Below are 22,066 nucleotides of genomic sequence, written 5' to 3'. Positions count from 1 at the left end.
CTGACTCTTGTTCTCTCTCTCTCTCTCTCTCTCTCTCAGGGTAATTCAAATTTTTTATTTTTTTTTTGGCTGGTGCAGCATAAGCCTCAGGCTTCCTAGCATCATATGGCTAATAATAATAATAAGCTTGCTCTATTAGTTTGACAATTCATGGTGTATTCAATAGAAAGAAAAAGTGGGGGGGGGGGGGTGACATGACATATGAAGTAATGAAATATTTGGATATGGCGTACACATAGTAAGAATATACCCAAATCCTTGACATGTGGCCTAGACAATGCCCCCCCCCCCCCCGCATACACACTACTCAGACTCCCACCAGTCACTATCTGGCAGAGTAGAGGTAGCAATATTATAGCTGACCCAGAAGCCCCGTATAGAGTTACCAATAGGTTTGGTCCGGTTTTACATGCAGATCCTTAATGCATGATGGGGACACTGCTGATAACCAGATCAAGAGTATTGCTTTTTCTTATTGCCTCTCTAACATACTGGTGTAACAGTCATTCATTAAATACGCAAAATCTTGCTACTGTGTGAGTGACCACCCCACAAGTTTCAGTCAATACCCTGCAGTTTAAAATCCTTTATTATAAGATATTCTGACATTGGATCACTCTATTTCTCTGTTTGTTATACTCATCTCAGACATTAGACATATATTCAGGTTTAATGTCGAAGTTTGCAGATGATACAAAGGTTGGCAGGGTTGTTAATGACAGTAAAGACAGTATGCTACTCCAATTGGATCTAGATAAGTTGGGCAAATGGGCTGAGAAGTGGCAACTGAAGTTTAACATTGACAAATGCAAAGTATTGCATATGGGTAGCAATAACCGAAGAGAAATGTACCAAATGTGTGGTACTACACTCAGGGAAGTGGAAAGTGAAAAAGACCTAGGGGTAATTGTGCAATCGAATATGAAGTTTGCCGAGCAGTGCAGACGGGCGGCCAGGACAGGTCATGGAGTCTTGTCAATAATATATAGGAATTTTGCTAGCAGGGACAGGGAGGTGATTATCCCGTTATACACGGCAATGGTCAGGCCACACCTAGAGTACCAGGTACAGGTCTGGAGGATTCATTTTAGGAAGGATGTAGAGTTGACAAAGAAGGGCAACAAGATTGGTGAGGGGAACAAAGGGGTGCTCTTACCAAGAAAGGCTTAAGTTCTGCAAATTGCTGCGCCTGGAGAGTAGGCACCCGCAAGGTGATCTGATTGAGGTTTATAAGGCCTTGAATGGCTTGAGCAAGCTGAATGCTGATGGGATTCTCCCTCTTGCTCAGATTAAGAACCTGAGGGGGATACAGATTCAAACTGAGGAAAACAGTTGTAGAATAGAATTTGCCTTTAGCCAGCGAGTAGTTGATTGGTGGAACAGACTTCCATCTTTTGCTGTGGAAGTTGATAGCCTAAATACATTTAAGGCTGAGCTGGACAGGCATTTGGAACGAATGGAGGGGTGAAACGGGAGGGTTTTTTTTTTTTTTTTTTTGGCTGATGCTGCATAAGCCTGCTTTCTTGCATCGTATGCCTCTACTAATGCTAACACAGCAAGTGTATTTGCTTTTTTTTCATAAGGACCCCTTAGCACTGAAATTCCGACACCTTGCTGCTGCATGTTCAAATAGAAGCAGTGCAAGAATCAATTTCACCTTTATCAAACATTCCCTTGCAGAGGTGAAAATGATTCTTGAAATCAACTAATCTGTGGATTTCTGCAGGCTAGCAGTTTCCCATTAAAGCTAGTCACAGAAGCTTTGAATGCTATATTATTAAGAAAATACAGCAACAGCTGGATGCTGAGATGGATTAATAACGAGCTAGCCAGTTTAACAGAGCAGAAAAGGATGGTATGCAAAAGTTAGTTCAGTCTATAACAGCCACAAGGTGACCTCTAACAGTACCACAGAAAAGGTCATGTTGGTAAAGGCAGATTACAAAAAAACCAGCCAAGAGAGCAAAGAATAGGAACAAGGACTTTTTAAGCAAGGAAGGCCCACAATATCCTATCAATGATTTATATGAATAGAAAGAAGATAAGAATGAATCAGATCACAGACCCTTGAGAAATGGGTGCAGTTAAGTTAGGTAACTCAGCTCATGCTACAAATGAACTGAAGAGGTACTATGCACTGATCTTTACATATGCTCAATAATTTTGAGGGTGGCAGCAAGAGTGCACTGAACCGAGGTTAATTATGAGGATACTATTGGACTCAGTAGAAATCCCTCTTGGATTGGAGAGGTGCTAGTGTATTTCCATTTTACATAAAAGCAGTTGTAAGAGAAATGGCAAATCACAAACACAATGATCAAGAATGTAGTACAGGCCATTTAAATATATATAAATGTAAAATGCAAAATCATGTTTAACCAACTTGATCAGCAATTTTGACAGGGACCCTCATGAGCTGGGTGTAGGAAATAATTTCAACACGGTTTACTTAGATTTCAGCAAAGCATCAGACTTAGTCCTGCACAAGAGGTTACTGCACAAGCTAGAGAATGTTTCAATCACAGAGAAAATCTTTGAATGAATGCTGCAGGGTAGGAGGCAGAGGAGGGTAATTAATGGTTACTTCAAATTTGCTAATGTAAGAAGTGGGGTTCTCAAGGATTGGTACCAGGACTGCTCTTGTTAATAAAGACATCAATGATCAGTACCAAGAAATGCTTCTTCCAGATGCCTTACTCAATTCAGGGATAGTTACAAAAGGGTTAAATATATTTTAATAAAATGTAAGGTAAACAACCCCAAAAAAAACTTATACATTTTGTGGACATTAAAAACACAAAGGCATTTGAGATTGACAACATGGTCAGACATGAAGTTCTCTGAGCAGTGTAGATCGATTGATTGATTTTTTTAAATGATGTGTGGACAACTTGGGATGTGTGCCAAGTCCAGGACATATAAACAGAAAGCAAGGAAAGCCCACTGTGTCCTATTGATGATTTATCAAACATTCCCTTGCAAAGATAGGGAGATCAAAATCCCACTGTATAAGGAAGCAACTGTAAGGGCTCACTGGGAATACTATTCAAGTATGGGAACTGCACCAAAAACAACAGGGCTTCCTGAAATAGCACAAAGACAGGCAATGCACCTGGTACAGTTGGCAAAAGGGTATCCAGATGAGGAAAAACTCCAAAGGTCCAGTAACTAGGCACCATAGAGGAGACCTAATTGAGGCACATAAGGCTCTGAGAATAATTGTTTCCAGAACAAGAGCCATAAATTCAAATTACAGGGGAAGAAGCTTAGAACTAGATTATAGAAAGTTTTCTTTTAGCCAGCAAGTTGTTAATTACTAGAATAAGTTACCTCAGTGGGGGGAGGGTAATGCTGACAGAGTGGGGAAATTCAGAGATCAGCTGGATAAATACCCACATGAGGATGAAATGGAATAGTAGCAAGCCTCCAGCTTACCTGCACCACATGGCTAATACTAAATCTACCATACTGAACACATTACACTCAAAGCTTACCTTGGTTTTCCAACAGAGATCAGAAGGATCCTGAACAATCTCAATACCAAGGAGTCTATGTTCTGATAGCATTTCTCCACTTGTTCTTAAAATCTGTGTTTCAGTATTCTCGTTTTGTGTCATCTTTTTACAATAGCTAATTGCACTAGTCTTTTTCCTTCAGCACAGAAATTTGCTCATACTGGCCAGTTCTTAAAGAGAGAGCAATAAATCCACATCTACCAATTATTGCCCACTGTACTTACATCAACCCCTTCGAAAGTTATGGAAAAATCAATCAATAACCAATTATTGTGCTAAATCTCCTAATTAATGATTGCCAATATAGCAGACTGAATCAATGCATATTAAATGATATCTCATGCTACTTAATCAAAAGTAACTCACACAGTTTCTTTTAATTAAGCCTTTCAATTATGTTTAGAACAAAGGCCCTCTCTCTTGGTCTGCTTTTTGATTTTTGCACTAGAGTAGCAAGTGTGATAGAGATGGCTTAGACTTCTAACTTCTCAACCACAGCTGATTTTTAAAGAATATTTTCTTTCACCCACTCTTTTTCTTCTGTATATTAACAACCTTCTGCTGATTGGAAACTCTACCCATGGTTTTGTTGGCAGTAATATAAAAAAATTACAATTAAACTCCAGGAGTACTACTAAGTAAGATTTAAAAAAAGACCCTTTTTCATGTGAAGTATTTTAAGGATACTTGGTACAATTATACCCTAAACAATCAAAGCAACTACATAAACTCATCATTTCAGATTTCAATATCTGACATAGGCTTTTTTGGTTTGGGAGGAGTTCTAAAACTTGAACAAACTATACCATGAAGCAGCATTCCTCAGTGTGATACAGTTTGGTTTCCAAGGTCAAGTTTTAGAATTCCTCCCAAATCCAAAAACCTAGGATTAAAGACAGATTTCAATACCGAAATCCAAAATATCACCAATTTTATTTAGTTGTTTGAACTGTTTGGGGGTCTATCTATACTAACTGATCTTTTGCATACCAATACTAATTAAAATACTTCACCAACTAATCTTATTTTAAATCTTACAAAAATCTTACACCTGACAAGCCAACTCTGCACAGAAATTAAAATTTTTCTAAATGCTAGCAACATAAATAAAATATAATAAAACTGAAAGTCATTGGTAGCAGGAATATGGTGGATGACCTAGTGCAATAACCAGTAGCTGACGGGTACTCATTACCTGCAAAAGACAGTAAGGTAGTGCAGATGATGAAACAGAAGTCAGTTCTTGTATCAAATCCCACTGCTTTCTTTGGATTGCTTCCTACAGCCAACTAACACCTTGTTAATTCTTATACAAGAAAGGTCAATTCATTATGTACAACTTCATTTGCATCATAAAATACCTAAATAACACTTCACACTTTGATCTGCCTTTCAAATTTACTTCAAATTTACTTAGTTTTGCAAACTCATGACTGCCTGTTTTGTATATGACTTGCAAATGATGAAAGTTTGAAGCTCAAACTTTCATCGCTAGAAAAGGTTCTGCTTAAAAAAATAGAAGTTGTAGTTGCCATCGTTCTTTTGGAAATTGGAGAATTTGAAGCATAATGTGTTCACATACACCGATGAGCCAAAACAGCTCGTACCAAGCAAGGCATGGACGCTACAAAATTTCCAAATGTGTCTTGTGGTATCTGGTACCAACACGTAACCAGCAGATCCTTTAACTCCTGAAGGTCAGTGGTTGAGATGCTGCAGATCAGAGTTGCTGATCCAACACAAACCAGAGATGCTCAATGGGATTGATGTCTTGGGAATTTGGAGGCAGGGAATACCTGGAAGATTTCCCCATGTTCTGCGAACCAGTCTCGAACAATTCAGGTGATGTGGCATGGCACATTATCCTGCTGAAAGGCGGCACTGCCAGAGGGTAAACCCGTTGCCATGAAAGGATGTACCTGGTCAGCAATGATGTTTAGGTAGGTGGTAGATGTCAGAGTGCCTGGCACATGAATGACTGAACCCAGGGTATCCCAGCAGAACATCGCCCAAAGCATAACACCACCAACACCACAGGTAAGTGACACACACAGACCAGACGACCTTCTTCCAATCACTCAATATTCAGTTTCAATGCTCGTGTGCCCATTGTCGATGTACTGGGTGTTGTGACACTACTCCTGTCACCAGCATTCCAAATTACCGACGAGTTGCACCACAGTCGCCCTTCTGTTGCCACATACCATCCTGAAGAGCCTCTGCTCAACTCGAGCATCGATGAGCCGTGGTCGTCCAACACCTCGCTGGCAGTTCGTGGGTTTAAACTCCTCGGATCACTTTCGGTAGGTACTAACCAAGGTTGACTGTGAGCATCCCACCAGCCGTGCCATTTCGGATATGCTCTGACCCAGTGGTATGACCTTTGTCAAACTTGCTTAAGTCTGCTGCCTTTCCCATCTAAAGAAGAAGAGTAACACCGATTAATGGAGTTCAGTATCAGGTGTTTTTTATACCGTATCCTGACCCATGCACAGGCTGTGTCCACCTGCAGTTACTTCGATTTGCATAACGACTCACTAGTCATAATGTTTTGGCTTGTCGGTGTATATTCAGATCTTGCATTATGATGGTGTGGCATCTACTGATAAAAAGATGTTCAAAGATCCCACTATTTTCCTAAAATCCTGGAGATGCAATTTTTGAAACTAGATTGCCATTTTGGTTTGGCTCTTATTTGTTTAGTGCTTTTATACAGTACAAATCATGAGAATGCTGGCTGAAAATGTTATACAGAGGCTAGCTACTGTGTGGGACCAATTTAAAACTTGCTATATAGACTTTTTTTTTTCTTAAAAATTATTATTAGTAAATTGATAAGAGGAGTTTACCTCAATATAGTACGTGGAACACTTCCGTATCTTCCGTAAATATTCAAAAATCGTTTTGAATATTTTCGTTAGATTCTTTTAATTGCGTTAATTTGAATTTTTAATTGTTTTGAATTGATTTTGAATTGTGTTAAATTGATTATTACGGAAGTGTTCCACGTACTATATTGAGGTAAACTCCTCTTATCAATTTACTAATATTATTACCAACGTAGAACATATTGAGTAATACAGCTCTGATTCATACTATATAAAAATTATTATTATAAGAATATCTTATGTAAATTGTTATGTTATTTTATAGCATAGCAGATCCTACTGTCACTTTCATGGGAATAGTGTAGCATTATTATTGTATTTTTAATTCAGATTGGAGCTAAAATCATACCTCAGACTGGAGCAGCAAAGCAAAGAGCTCAAAGTAGTGAATGCTTTGACTTAGGGACAACTGTGCATTCCCAATTCATAAAGAAAGATCAAAAGATGACACAAGTAATTACAGACCTGTTAATTTAACTTCTGTTCTGAGGATGCAATGCAGGATCATATCATCTAGACAAGACTGCAGTTACAGTTCAGACACAACATGGGTATGTTAGGGGGAAATCACGTCTGACCAATTTGATTGGATACTACAATGTGGTCAAAAGGAACTGCATGCAAAAATATAATTTTTATATCACATACTTGGATTTCAGGAGAGCTTTTGATACTGTTTAATACCACATGAAAGACTGCCATACAAATTGGAGCAATATAGCATTAAGGGCAAGTTGCTGCTATGGATAAAAGGATGGTTGAGTGGGAGAAGACAGAGTGTGGTAATCAATGGACACTGCTCTTCGTCTAATGTTATTAGTGAAGTCCCCCCAGGGTTTGGTGTTGGACCCATTGTTGTTTTCTATATTTCTCAATGATACTGATGAAGGTATATCAGGCTTAATGCCCAAGTTTGCAGATCAAACAAAGGTTGGCTGGGTAGTTAACAACAGGATCTAGAAAAGTTTGGCAGATGGGTTGAGAAGTGGCAACTGAAGTTTAACATTAACAAATGCAAAGTACTGCATATGGGTACAGTAAACCCAGAGTAACGTATCAACTGTGGGGTAGTACAGTCAGATATGAAAGCATCTGAGGACTAGGCACCTGCAAGGTGATCTGATTTAGGTGTTGAGCAAGGCTTGAGCAAGCTCAATGCTGATGGAATTCTTCCTATTGCTCAGATTACGCACCTAAGGGGTATAAATTCAAACTGAGGAAAGACAGTTGCAAAATAGATGTGCAGAAATTTTCCTTTAGTCAGCGGGTGGCTGATTGCTGGAACAAACTTCCATCTATCATTATGGAAGTTGATAGCTTAAAAAAATTCAAGGAAGAACTATACAAACGTTTGGAGCAAATGGATAAGTGAAATGTGTATTTTTTTGGCTGCTGCTGTTTAAGCTAGATTTCTTGCATCATATGCCACTACTAACAGCCCTTCTAGTTACTAGAAACTACTAGGGAATTAGCAAAAAAATTATTGTCTTATGCAACTATTGTGAAAGAAAAAACATTATCAAAAAGGAAAGATCTCCTGAAGTGATTTCAATAAAAGCTGGAAGGGAAATATTTAAAACAAGTGAAGAAGTTAAAACTAAGTGTAACTACAGTTTAGTGAAATGAAATTTAAGAATATATGTTGTTGTTGTTTGGTTTTTAGGAGCATTAGCAACTAAAGCCATATTGCTCCGGGGATATGCGGTGGTCATTCCCTGACCTTTCCACATCCTTCGTATTTGGTGGTCACGGGCTCAAACCCTGGTCTAATCAAGAAGCACGTGCCACACTGCTGCTCCTGCCCAACTGGCTACAGAGGTGCCTTAAGAATATATAAAGACAAACAGTGATACAGGTATTGTTATAGAGACAGAGAATGATGGTGGCATTGCTAAGATTAAAAGATGGCGCATAAGCTGCTGGGGCTATGGTGCACCTAAAGAAGTTGGGAATGAAGTTTTATTTGCAATGTCAATCATGAATTGCTAAATCAAATGCAGTAGAAGAATTTAAAAGATTTAAATTATATTAGGAAAATGATATGTGAAGAGGCAGTCAATAAAGCAAAAAAAAAAAAGGAATTCGTGTAACTGGATAATTGAGGTTAAAGATCTTGCTTGGTAATTCTTGGGGGAAAGGTATGTTTGGGGGGGTATGTATGGATTTATCTACTAATACAGTTTAAATAAATTTATACTGCCATCCAATTCTTTCAATGCTTAGGTTTTTGAGATGTAGCAAAATTGTTAAAATTCACCTGTCTATCACTGGATACTCCTTTAAGAACTATTCCTCTTTAAGTGAGCAGCTAAACTGATATAATTGTAAATATTTAGTAGCTAAACACACTGCAATAAATCCTCATTGCTCTGATTATGTTAAAGCTATAGAGAGCATAAAGAGAAGGATGAATTATGAATAAAAGTAAAAAATTGGCAGTTAAATATACAAAGGGCTAAGAGTGTAGCATTACAACCAAGCCAAGTTATAGAGAAATATTATATGGAATTGGCCCTAATACAATAGCCACCTGTTGTGGGGAATGAGATATATGGTTATCCCAGTTGTTGCAGGTTTCTTTATGAAGGAAAATGACCTCAAGCAGCACTTATGACAATGAACAAAGATTTAGTGATGACAAAGATATTATCACTTCATAATGATCAAGCTGTTTGCTGCAAGGTAACTGGAAATCATAGTGTAGTGTATGTCATTTCCTTATACTGCATTTGGAGATTGACAGACTTGTGCATATCCTACTTACATAAGTTGTGTGATGTGCTCAGGCCCTTCAATATCATTGTGGGTTTGGTTTCAAATGATAAAAGAATTCTGCTGGAAGACCTCTTTGCCTTGGGGATGGAAACCTTAAATGTCATTGGCCATCCACCAACTTATTCCTCCATATACAATACATCATACATTTATCTCACAATTTGTACTATGTCAATATGAGCTAAAATTCAAGATTGGAGGGTATGTGCAGAATATAACACTAGTAACCATAATTACATCATGTCAGCCAAGATGTGATAGGAAGGAGTAGACTGGTCTATGACACCAATAGGTTTCTTGTTAGGCTACTAAATGGGACAAGTTTGAGCAAAAGTCAGAAAATGTATTATCTGAAATGACTGGAATTCTTTGAATAAAAATGACAAGCTAATTTAATTTAAATACTCTTATATAAGACAGATCTTCCTGTTCAATGAAAAAGCATAAACTTGTGGGAATAACAGTATTTTGGTGGAACACTGATCTAACAAAGATGAGAAAAGAAGTGAAGAAGATCCATCATCAGTTCCAACACTGCAGGTAGCTTGGCTAATGTAAGATGCCATCTAGTTTGATGTAAGGCCCACCGTTCTTGGACCAGAGACCAATGAAAAGCTGTGATTTCAAGACAAGATTCATGGTATATGGTCTGAGAGTCATGTTTGGATGTGAGATACCCAGAAAAAGTGCCTGTTGGAATGCATCATCCCAACGATGAAGTTGGGTGGAGGCAGTATGATGGTTTGAAGCTTTTTTTTTTCATGGTTTGGCCTGTAACCATTGGTTATTTCAGATAAAACAATGAATTCTGAGGTTTATCTAGACGCCCTGGGCAATAATGCATTACCTACATTGTGGCAGCACATTGGGAAAGGCTTGTATCTGTAGCAGCAGGAGAACATTCCACTTAACATCACTTGGATTCTGACAGAGTGGTTTGGTTACATGAGCATAAAAAAGTTGGACTGACCAGCCCAGAACCCTGACTTCAATTGTACAGAGAACCTCTGAGAGTAATCGAATCATTGGATGCATGTGAGGGGAGACTGCCCCAAAAAACAGAGCTGAACTGGTTAATGCTTTGAAGGCCAAATGTGTCATATATATCCCTCAATTGCAGCAAGGTATATGTATTATGGATAAACTCAAAAAGCTGTTTAAGTTTAAATTTTAACATGATGTTACAATGATGGATTTTAAGAATTATTTTTGAAATTATGCATAAAAATCAGATATAATTTAAAATTTCCAGATAAAGGAACCCCCCTATTAGTTTCTTTATCCGGAAATTTTAAATTATAATAATTGGTGTAGAATTTGTTTATGGATATCAACTGTCAAAAGTAAAGGGGGAAGGGATTTTGTTCTTGTAAAGGTGATTACAATGGTCTTAGACAGTTTTTAAGTTCTTGTCAGTAGAATCAACTGATGATGTTACCAAATGCAAATCCTAGAGTAGAGACATTCAGTGAAGTGATTATAGCATCTACTAAGCTTTTTATACTAACTAAGAGATACTGTTCAAAGTTTAGACCAAAACAGATTTTTGATGAAGTTAAGCTAACATTTGTGTAACTTCATGTCACCCTATAATCCCTCTTTGAGAATGGGGGGATACATTTGCACTTCTACAGGAATCTGTTTTGAAACCAAAGATGTTCTCATAATTGTGGCTAAGAATTTGCTTACCTGCTTTGCTGCCTCCCTTAATATATATGGATAGATCCCATCCACCCCAAAGTGCCTTTTTTATGTTTAACTTCAAAATTTTTCTTCCACTTTCCTTTCATTAATCACAAAATCACTTAGCTCTCTGTTAGAGTTTGATAAATCTGGCATCATCCTCCCTAAAAAATTCCTCATATGTGAATATAGATACAAAATACCTATTCAGCCTGTTAGCAAGCCGAGCACAATCATCAACAGTTAAGCCACTGACATCGAGTGGACCAATGTGATTCAACCCCCTCCTTCTTCTACTGTTAATATAAGTAGTCTTGCTTCTTTTCTTGCCAGTCTTTGCCAGAGACTTCTTATAATCTGCTTTGGTTTCACTAACCATCTTTGTGATTTGATTGCAGACTAGTTTATATCTATCATAGGCTACTATATTACCTAATAATTTATATGCATCCCATGCATTTTTATTCTCTGCCATTTGTCTCAATAGCTCATTTGACATCCATTTAGTTCTAAGCTTTGTACAGTATTTCTTAGTTGACATGAAAGGCCTAATAGCTTCTATGATTCTTTCCCTGAATGCTTCCCATTTAGAATTTGTTGCTGGTAACAAGATTAGTTACTGGTCCCACTGTATAGAATTTAAACACTGTGTGAGACCACTGTAGTCTCCTTTATGAAAGCAAAAAACCTCCTCATTACTCTTGATAATACTTACATCTTCAAGTTGTTGTTGTTGTTATTTGGTTTTTAGAAGCATTAGCAACTAAGGCCATATTGCTCCGGGGATATGCGGTGGTCATTCCCTGACCTTTCCACATCCTCCATATTTGGTGGTCAAGGGGTTGAACCCCGGTCTAATCAAGAAGCATGTGCTACGCACTGCTGCTCCTGCCCACCTGGCTACGGAGGCGCCTACTTCTTCAAGTACATCCCACATCAGTACACTGTGATCACTGCCACCTAGTGGTTCTTTTACAGCCTCCGTAGCCAAGTGATCAGGGGCGAGGGTTGCAGTAGTACACTCTTTGATTAGACAGGGGTTCAAGTTCCTGACTGCTAAATGCAGTGGATCTGCCAACCTTGTTGAGGAGGCTTCCATCCTGCAGTGGATTGATAATGGCTGCAGTTTCTTAATGCATTAAGATCTTAACTGCTGATAATCATATAAAGAGTAATGCTCTCTCTCTCTCTCTCTTTTATTGCCTCTTTAACATACTGCTATAGAAAATACTCATCCAATAAATCAAGAAAAGTTTTGCTATTATGTGAGTGATGAACCAAACTGACTGAACATTGCACTGGCCACCTATATCAACTGGATGCACTGCCTTAGATGCTTCTTATCTAGTACCATAACCCTGCCCCCTATAAATTCTGTAAACATTTTACTCCCCATATTCAAATTCTGCATTCCTTATACCTGTGTGATACACGTCTCTGATTCCCACAATGTCTGCATTTGATGACTTGAACAGCAATCAATTCAAATTCATCAAATTTATTTACTATTCTCCACATTGGTATGTATGCAAGTATACATGCACCTGTTCTTGCTCTTAGTCACTTACCCTAATACAGCTCATGCATTTCCCTGTTTCATGATGACCCACAGCAGGCCTTGAAATCCCAAGTTCCTTGGTACTTGGGATTTCAAGGTCTGCTGTGGGTCATCATGAGCCCACCCCAAGCTACAAGTTTTCGAGCCCACCTAACACTGGCTGGATAGCATCAGCAAATATTCTTGCACCCTTTCTAATCAAGTGTATCCCATCCCTGTAGAAGCAATCTTTCCTTTTAATGAGCAGAGACGATGCTGCATCTGATTCACTATAAACAAGTGAATTGAAATAATTGCAGTCACCACAGGTTTTAACCCAGTTTGTGGCAAAATTCAAATGAGTGCTCAACAGAAGGATATTTAAACTGCCTTCAGATCAGATTTCGATAATTTTTTATTTTTTTGTGTGTGTACAGGTACAGAACCCTCATCATGTCATATAAACTAAGTTTCACACTTCACTCAATTATTGATAAATTCATTACTGCAACTTTTGAACCTATTTCATATATCAGTTATTGTATTTGGAGTAAATAATTATGAAGCAATTATGCAACTAGTATAAAATTACTTACTTTTTAATTTCTCTATAAGAAGAGCTGCTTCGTGGTCAGAATAGTGAACAACTGGTGGAGGACTAGCTGGTCTCAAACGCTCTTGCTCAAGTCTTTCTTTGTGACGCATTTCACGTTGAAGTGCTCTTTGTTGGCATTCCCATTCATATTGATCATCCCTTGCTTGAGCATAATCAACATGTAAACGTCCAGTATTTGGGGCATCATCCTTATCACCTAATTTGACTCGATATCCTAAAGAATATAATAATATTTTGTTTCCTTAATTAACTACTGTTAGTTTTGTTTACTTGACTTTGAAATAGTCAAACAATAACAATTTTATATTATTCCATAATAACAGTTTCATGGAACAAATTGTTATAAATTTAACAATTTCATCTATGTAAATGATCCAAACATTAGATACAGACACCACTGTTCATGTAAAATATACATAAAATTTCAAAAGAAAGTAATAAATTTTAATTTCAACCTGTGTGCATTAAATACATAAACTTTCAGTCCAAACTTTAAAACACTAGCAGACTTTGCTGCTTTTTTAAGTCAGCAAAATCACTAAAACTTGGGGGGGGGGGGGGGAATTGGCACACGTGAGAGCACATGCAGTAGATGGTTTTATGTGAAACATCCTTCACATTTCTTTTACGTATTCTGATTTGTATACAGTCATCCCTCAATTTGTGTGGGGGTTACGCTCCGGGAAAACAGTACTGAGTCCAAATCAGCGCAATGTGAAACTTAGTTTATATGACATGATGAGGGTTCTGTACCTGTACACACACAAAAAAATAAAAAATTATCGAAAAAAATTGTCTTCATTCGGTAAGAAAAAGGAAAAAATTACAAACATGTCCATAAAATTAATCTTACTAATATGTACCTCTAGATTTTTAATCTAAATTCATTGCTTCTTTGTGATAAACTTGCAGCAGTATCCAACACTTTTTGGAAAAAATTAGTTAAAATTGTTTGCTTAGAAAGCACGCTGTGTTTCTCTATAAATTTCATAAGGAACTAAAGCCAATGATAAAGTTCTGCAAAATTTTAAACTCCTCTCCAAATTAGGATTCACATCCAGAGCTTCTTGGCTAAGCTGATTTGCAAATCTTAAAAACTCAGCTAGTCCCTTCGCAGTCAAATTTTTGTGAATCGTCTTAATTTTTATCATTTTTGCTATCTTCTTCACATTGTGAAAAAATATTGTCCACTGATAACTGTTCCCTATGAGATGCGAGGATTTCTGCAATACCTGCTGGTCCCAGTTCTTCAAATCCCTCTCCACTAATCGTTTTGCCAATTCTCACAATCTCAACTACCTCCAGCATTTTAACTGTGGCCATAGCTTTTTCCAAACTGCATTCATTGTTGAGTTCTTAACTTCACCCCACATGAACTCAGTATTTTTTAGAGCATCAAGAATTAGATTAGCATTAGTTGAGGCATATGATGCAAGAAAGGAACCTTACACAGTATCAGCAAAAAAAAAAAAAAAAAAACACCTTCCCATTTCACCCATCTGGTCACTCCAAATATTTGTCTAGTTCAGCCTTAAATTTATTTAAGCTATCAACTTCCACAAGAACAGATCGAAATCTGTTCTAGCAATCAACCACCTACTGGCTAAAGGAAAACTTCCGCACATCTATTCTACAACTATCTTTCCTCAATTTGAATCTATGCCCCTTCAGGTTAATCTGAGCAAGCAGAAGTATCCCATCAGCATTGAGCCTGCTCAAACCATTCAAGGCCTTATACACCTCAATCAGATCACCTCACATGTGCCTAGTCTCCAGATGCTGCAACTTTCAGAATTTAAGCCTCTCCTGGCAAGAGCACCCATTTGTTCCTCTCACCAATCTTGTTACCCTTCTCTGTATTCTTTCTAGCAACTCTTCATCCTTCCTAAAATGAGGCTTCCAGAAGTGTATGCAGTACTCAAGGTGTGGCCTGACCATTGCCTTATACAAAGGGATAATCATCTCCTTGTGTCTGCTAGCAAAATTCCTATATATCATTGACAAAACTCCATAACCTACTCTGGCAGCCTGTCTGCACTGATCAGAGAACTTCATATCTAACTGCACAATTACTCCCAAGTTTTTTTCATCGGAATGTTATAATTCCGCCAATAATCTCGAATTGAAAGACTGCCTATTCCATCACTAACTTCTACCAATTTTAAAAAAGATCTTAGGTAATAAAGTTTAAAGGTAGCTATAACACCTTGGTCCATCAGGCTGAATTAACAAACTTGAATTCGCTGGAAGAAAGGTAACGTTCACATTTTGGTGCAGATCAGACAAATGTGCAGGATGACTGGGCACATTGTCAAGAATGAGTAGGATTTTGAATGCTATGTTCTTCTTCAGGCAATATCTTTTTGTTTCAACGCAAAAGCAATTTAAAAACCAATCCTCAAAGATTTTAGCTATCATCCAAGATTTCATGCTTGATTTTCAACGAACAGGTAAGGCGGTTTTTGATATTCCTTTAAAAGCATGAGGATTTAATGAAGTAGAAATTAGAAGCAGTTTACAGTTCAAATCACCCTCTGCATTGCCACATAACAAGAGTGTTAACCTATCTTTTGCAGCTTTGAAACCTGCGTCAGTTCTCTCTTCTTTTGAAATGAATGTTCAGCTTGGCATACATTTCCAAAATAAGTCGGTCTCATCAGCATTAAACACTTAACTTGTTGATTTGCTAGATAGCCCTCAGTAGCAATAACATCCTTTAAAGTTTTCAGATACAAAGAAATAGCTTCCATATCTGCACTGGCTACTTTGCCCGTTAATTTTAGATTGTGAAGGTTTTGACATTTTTTAAAATTTTCAAACCAACCCTTACTGGCTTAAAAGATATCTCCTTTCGATGGACCAGCTTTCTCTTCTTGTAAGCAATTAAAAATTTGCAGAGCTTTGGTGCAAATAATATCTGAACTAAAGGCATTCTTTTTGAATAAGATCTATCCAGAAAGAAAGTAATTTTTCAGTTTTCTCTATTAAAGGATTTCTCACCTTTGTACTGTTTTTTGCAGCCAATTATGTGGAACAGATAACTAACCTTTTAATTTTCTCATCATTTTCCCTAATTTGTCGACTGCTAGATTCATTTATGCTGTATTTCTTGGTCAATGTCACAACCTTTTCAGCATTTTATAACTCAATGATTCTTAATTTTCCTATAAATTTAAAAATTTTTTTGTTGTAGCTTTCTTTATTTTAGGCACTAATTAAACACACTTTATATAGACAAGAAATATTAAATCAGCAAAAGCAATGCTTACCGATTAAAATACTTTATGTTGCACAAACCAGAAAAGGATTCTGTTTGAACAACTAAAGTAGGATAACTGATGAAGGGGGTTCCCGATTTAAGGAAGTTGTTTCAAAAATAACTGGACAAACACACCACCGTTTATTGCTATGTTTGGTTATAAGAATCAGTTTTGAACAACTTTATGATATTTTTGTAAAGGACATTTCTGGAGGTCATGACCATAAAACAGTAAAAACGATTTGCACTCTTATTTATTGGGCTTTTCTGTTAGTGCAATCTATTATAAATGGGTAGTAGACTCGATCTTATTGCATTTGCGATAATACCAATAGCTGGAATTCTATGGGATTTTACATTATTATGGTGAAATGCATTTCCCCTTCAATGAAATCTTCAATCGTGTTAAATAAATTTTCAAATTCTGCTCTTCATTCATATTTTTGAAGCTCCATAAACAAAAATCATGCAAGCAGTGAAACTCGAAGCACAATCTAAAATATTTTGGTAGTAAATACCTGAATGCACAATAAAAATCCACATAAATCGAGGGATGACTGTATATTGATTACGAAATAAAAGAGCTTTTGTATTGTAAATATTTTATTGATCATTCACAAATTTACTTAATTTCAGCTGGAAGACAAGATACAATGGATTAAAGTAAGAGACAAATACTTGCGATTGCAATATATCTAAATGTCTCTGGAAAACAGCATCAAATGAGGTACCCAATCTTGTAGTTGAAATTGAGGGATTAGCATTTAAAGTTAGCTCAAATATTTCTCACAGGAAAGTAATTAACTGTTTAGTTTCTTCCAATCTAAAGTTAACATTGAAATCTCTGCTCATAGTCATGGGTATTTTATGTAAATCTTTCTTTAACAGCGCTGCATCTTGAATTGGGTAAGACAGCAAAACGAAATGAACCAAGTCAATTATATCCTGTATGTCACTGTTAGGAGAAATAGAGAAAGCCATTGTAAGTATCACTTGGCCGTTGGGTTCTCCCCATTCATCTCTTAGTTGGACTTCCTTACTCTCTGTCGGCCAAACAGTGGGAATGTAAACCATCACCGGAGAGCTCTCCATCATTGGCTGATGTAGCAAGTACCAGATGGCTTCTTTACTCGTGATCTCGACGCTGTTGAGCATGTCGATGGATAGTTTTCTCGTGATTTCAGCAATGACGAATTCTGGGTGTTCATTCACGACCATATGTCACATTAAATTGCTGATCCCTCGGTTCGTCTTGTTCACATACTCAATGATATATGAAGCCAAGAGCATTCCTCCGTAACGAATTGGATGCTGGTGTTTGATTTCAAAATGTTACAGATGAACGAGTTGAACAGATTGTGCCACTTCTCATTCGGCTGACATTTGAGAAATACCTTGGGTTGATTTATGCCCGCTCTCAGCAAATCCAAATAATAATCAAAGGAGTTTACATCATTTGCCCTGAAAAAGGCATCAACTGTTGGTGTAATTGTTATCCTCTAGATTTTTCCACATCTTCTTGTAGTGGGCAGTGTATTTTACTTTTCACCAGTCTGTCTTAGGCATGGGCACTAATATAGTAGTCAGGCGACAAGGCATAAATGGTGCTTCAAATTATTAAAAGCAGATTATTGGAGTTTATGAGTGGGCTGAAATTTACTTATGGGTACACCCTCCAGACTGCCTCAGTCTTATGGTGTTTATCCCCCCTTCCCGCTGTTTTAACCCGATAGGAAAAGGACTTCTACTGCCACTACTGATAACACGCACTGACTGTAGAAGTCGTTTTCCTATTTTAAAACAGTGGGAAGGGGAGGGAAGGGATTCCCTGACCTTTCCGCATCCTCTGTATTTGGTGGTCACAGGCTCGAAACCCGGTCTAATCAAGAAGTGTGTGCTACGCACTGCTGCTCCTGCCCACCTGGCTACGGAGGCGCCCTGTGTGTATGTGTGTGTTGTCTGAGAAAGGGAATACCACTGTCATGAAGGTTCATTCAATCCTTTTAAAGCCTTCAAAACTTCAATCCTTGAAGTTGCTGGTTTACATACTGCAATTTGCAAAATGAAGTCTTTTGTGATAAGAATACCCCTTTCTGTTCTTGACTAAACTGGTTGCTCTTCTCTTCACCCATTCTAAGAGATTAAACCAGGATTCCAGATTAAACCAGATGTTCCAGGATTAAACCACCCACCAGTGGGTGGTTTAATCCTGGAACAAACTTCTATCTGTTGTCATGGATGTGGATAGATTGAATAAATTGAAGGAAGAACTAAAACTATCGGAGGAAATGGATGGGTGAAATAGGAAGTTTTTTTTTGGCTGATGCTGTTTAAGCTTGCTTTCTTCCATTATTTGCCTCTACTATTAATACTACACCATCATAAACATCATTGATTTCATCAATTTGTAAGGTATCACCAGATGAGTTAAATGCATGACTTGTTTCAGCTACCAGTGAAAGTTCTACAACAATAAAAATATCAGTAACTTTTAGAACAGCACACCCTATCACAGATCACGCCAAAGATCTCCTGTGTTAATCAAATCAAATAACTTCCAGGCAGAAAAAGATATATTCAGATTGATTGTCCCCCTTTCCACCACAGGTTCATATGGAAAAAAAAAAATTCTCACGTAGGGGTTCTGTGTTTATCCAAACAAATGGAAATCTATGCATCAATCTTTCTATGAAGCTTCTTGAATAAAAGATAAAAATAACTTGATATTAAAACTATCTACAACAAGTCTCAATGGTGAATGTGTCAATCTGTCTTGTAGCAGCTAGAATTAAAAGATTTATCTTTCTCCAGCAAGTTTTTTCCCTCACCGACTATAATCTATATAAATTAACCTTTTTCTTCACATATGCTGTTTCTCTTGTGTGGGAGTGTGTGCATGTCCATGTGCACACAATAATTATTTTAGTGATACCTCATGCTGTCTTGGAATGACCAAAGAAACTTACCTTGAAAGTCATAATAATTTGTATAGCTTGAAAACATGTAAAGTTTTCAACATTAATGCTATTCTAAATTTTGTTTTATGAAGTAAGCATTTGATTATTTTAATTGTTTCTTCAAATTTTCTCAAAAGATGAATTATCATTTGACATTATAAAAAAATTTCGCTTTTCTACTTATCAACCATATAACATAGAGAAAACCAAGTTAATTTAATGGTTAAAACCTTCAACATTCGTGCTAAATGATTTTGTGATAACTGAAAGGAAAGTAGAAGAGAAATTGTTGAAGCTGAGGAGGCGAAAAAAAAAAAAGGCACCTGGGGTGGTCACTTTGAACCCTCTGTTACTTCTTTTTAACACTCTACATATTTCCCAAATTAATATGTGTACACATTATTCAACCGCTATTAACACAGTGGCACTTTCCTCAAGTCCTTTACTCATTCCACTCTTTCTTTATGTTATGATTGTTTCGTAAGAAAGGTACTTTACAAATAGATTTAAGGTGGCAACAAATAATAATAAAATAAAAAATTATCTAAGAGCAGGTGCATAGTTTGCAAGTAAGTTTATATTCATCAATACAGTGTGATCACTGCCACCTATCTGAAGATTTCTAATGCAAGTGGGTGGGGTCTGCTGATAATCAGAAAAATCATAGCTAAATAAATCAAAAATCATGAGGCTGAAGTTAAAACAGGTGAGAGAGATTTTAGATATGGAGAAAATTTTGATGATTTCACAAATGAGGGAGCTGAAGATATCAATGGATATCCGCTATTTCTATTGCTGAAGTAGAAAATTTATAGAAAAAATATGGTGAAATTAGACAGAAACATGAAATTAGAACAGAAATGCTGAAAGGTGAAGGGAAAATAGAGCACAGCTACTACATCCAAAGGCCATGTTCCACATACAATGAACCAAGGAAAATTTTTGCCTGGGTTCATTCGGAAATAAAAGTTGAATGTGGAAATTAAAGAAATTTCAATCCTTAGAAGGCTATGGGACATATGACAAGAATCTGCATTGAGAATTTGTTAATATATAAAAAATTATCTAAATTTTTCAATTTTAGAAAAATTGTATGGCATCACTTTAAAGGTGAATAAAAAGATTGTTCAAAAAAAAAAGCAAATCTGTATCAAAGACTAAAAGCATTATTTACAAAGTTATATGGCATATAACAAAGTGTATGTTATTTTTGAATTGTTACTAACCAAGTGTAAATCTTGCATTTCGCAGCAGTCAGATAAGTTGCCACTTAGCTGACCATTCTTGGAGCACAGCTAAGTTGTCCAGAAGGATTTCTTCTTGATGCTCATCATTATCCACTTTCCAAATCATCATGCCAATTGCAAATTTTGACATCATACCACATATTCCTCCATCATTCCTTTAAGAAAACCAGAAAGAGGAGCAGTCCATGCCCAATCCCAGGACTCCACTTCTAACCCTAGCACATTACAGAGTAACCATTAATGACCATCCTTTGTCTCCTCTTGCATAGCCATCCATTACCCACATAAGGACCCAATGTGCTCAAGCATGAACAAACAAAATCAAAATCAACACAAAATTGAGTCTTGCGTTGACTTGGTACATCTGTACCAAGCAGTAGAAAAATTTTTTTATGATATAAACTGAGAGTGAATACCATACTAAAATTCACACTAAAATACAGTTCTAAGAGATATTTTATCTGTTTTTGTTGCATGAACTGCTCAAAGTACACCCCACTAGAGCATTAATATGTAAAAAACATTTTTCCATCAAAAGACCAGTAGGAAATGTGGTTCTTTTTTTTTTTCTTTCTTTTTTTCCTTAACCACTTTACTCACCAGATTTCAATCCACATGACTACTTTTTATCAGAATTTTTAAAAGACAAAGTGTAAAGAAGGTTTGGTTAAGATTTAAAACTGAAATCAGAGTTAATCAGAGAGAAAGGAGCACTGAATACTAGCTGCAATTATGGAAAATTTCTGTAGGCACACAAATGCTATTGGATAAACAGCAACCACATTCTCAGAAATGTGAAGTCCTTTATGAAACAGAGCAATTCAAGCTTTTTTATGCTTATGTATTTCTGTACCAAAATAAATAATTAAACAATAAAAATGTAAAAATTTGTATATTCAAAAAAAAAAAAAAAAAAACATATTGTATAATTACCTGACAAACAAATTGCATAATCTACAAAAGTTTCGTTCTCAAACCTAACATGACAGAAGTTCTTTTTACTCATGCGCACTGTAGATAACTCTCCACATCTTTGGAATATTTCTTTTAGTGTGTCCTCTGTTATATTTTCTGGTAATCCACCAACAAATACTGTTCTACAACCAGGTGGTCTTTCGCGAGTTGTAGGAGGCGGTGCATCTAAACAACAAAAATTAGAACTAATCAGTTTCAGATAATACTGTTTGAATCTAACATTTTTATCTTTACTTTGCTAAAATACAAGTATTAATATATTTCAGGTATATCTGCTTAATTATAACATGAAAGAAAGTGCATTCTGAATTTATGCAACTCTTTTTCCCACCCTGCTCTTCTTTTTTGATAACAGTAAATTTTACAATATAAGATGGAACTTTTTTCGTTGGCATAGCAGACACTGGTGTCAATTCTGTAATGCTTTGATATATTTTTTATGTTGTCAATATGTTTGTGTTAAAAAAAAAAAAAAAAAAAAACTGCTTTCCTTTCATTTAAGTATAACAGTACAACTAAAATAGCCATGGAGCCTGGGGGAAAAAATGTGAGGCAGTAAATTGCTACACACTATTATGCAAGCCAAGGATTATTTTATGCTTAAAAGAATCACT

The 22,066-nt window shown here is 36.7% G+C and overlaps 1 protein-coding gene across 1 annotated transcript in view; it reads right to left on the bottom strand.

Moving 5' to 3' along the window:
- The window catches only part of LOC150091089 (ecto-NOX disulfide-thiol exchanger 2), a 230,637-nt gene that overhangs the window by 89,581 nt on the left and 118,990 nt on the right, over positions 1-22,066 (bottom strand). Inside the window, exons 7-8 of the mRNA XM_090382875.1 lie at positions 21,411-21,617; positions 12,995-13,228 (exon numbers count right to left, since the gene is read on the bottom strand). Of these exons, the coding sequence (XP_090239001.1) occupies positions 12,995-13,228; positions 21,411-21,617 (441 nt within the window). The remainder of the gene's footprint in view (positions 1-12,994; positions 13,229-21,410; positions 21,618-22,066) is intronic.

The sequence above is a fragment of the Mastigoproctus giganteus genome, chromosome 1 (genome assembly GCF_048544385.1).
Source record: "Mastigoproctus giganteus isolate SK-2022 chromosome 1, ASM4854438v1, whole genome shotgun sequence".
NCBI classification, from domain to species: Eukaryota; Metazoa; Arthropoda; class Arachnida; order Uropygi; family Thelyphonidae; genus Mastigoproctus; species Mastigoproctus giganteus.
The sequence above is the reverse complement of the archived record's forward strand: the minus strand, read 5'-3'. Positions and strand labels throughout refer to the sequence as shown.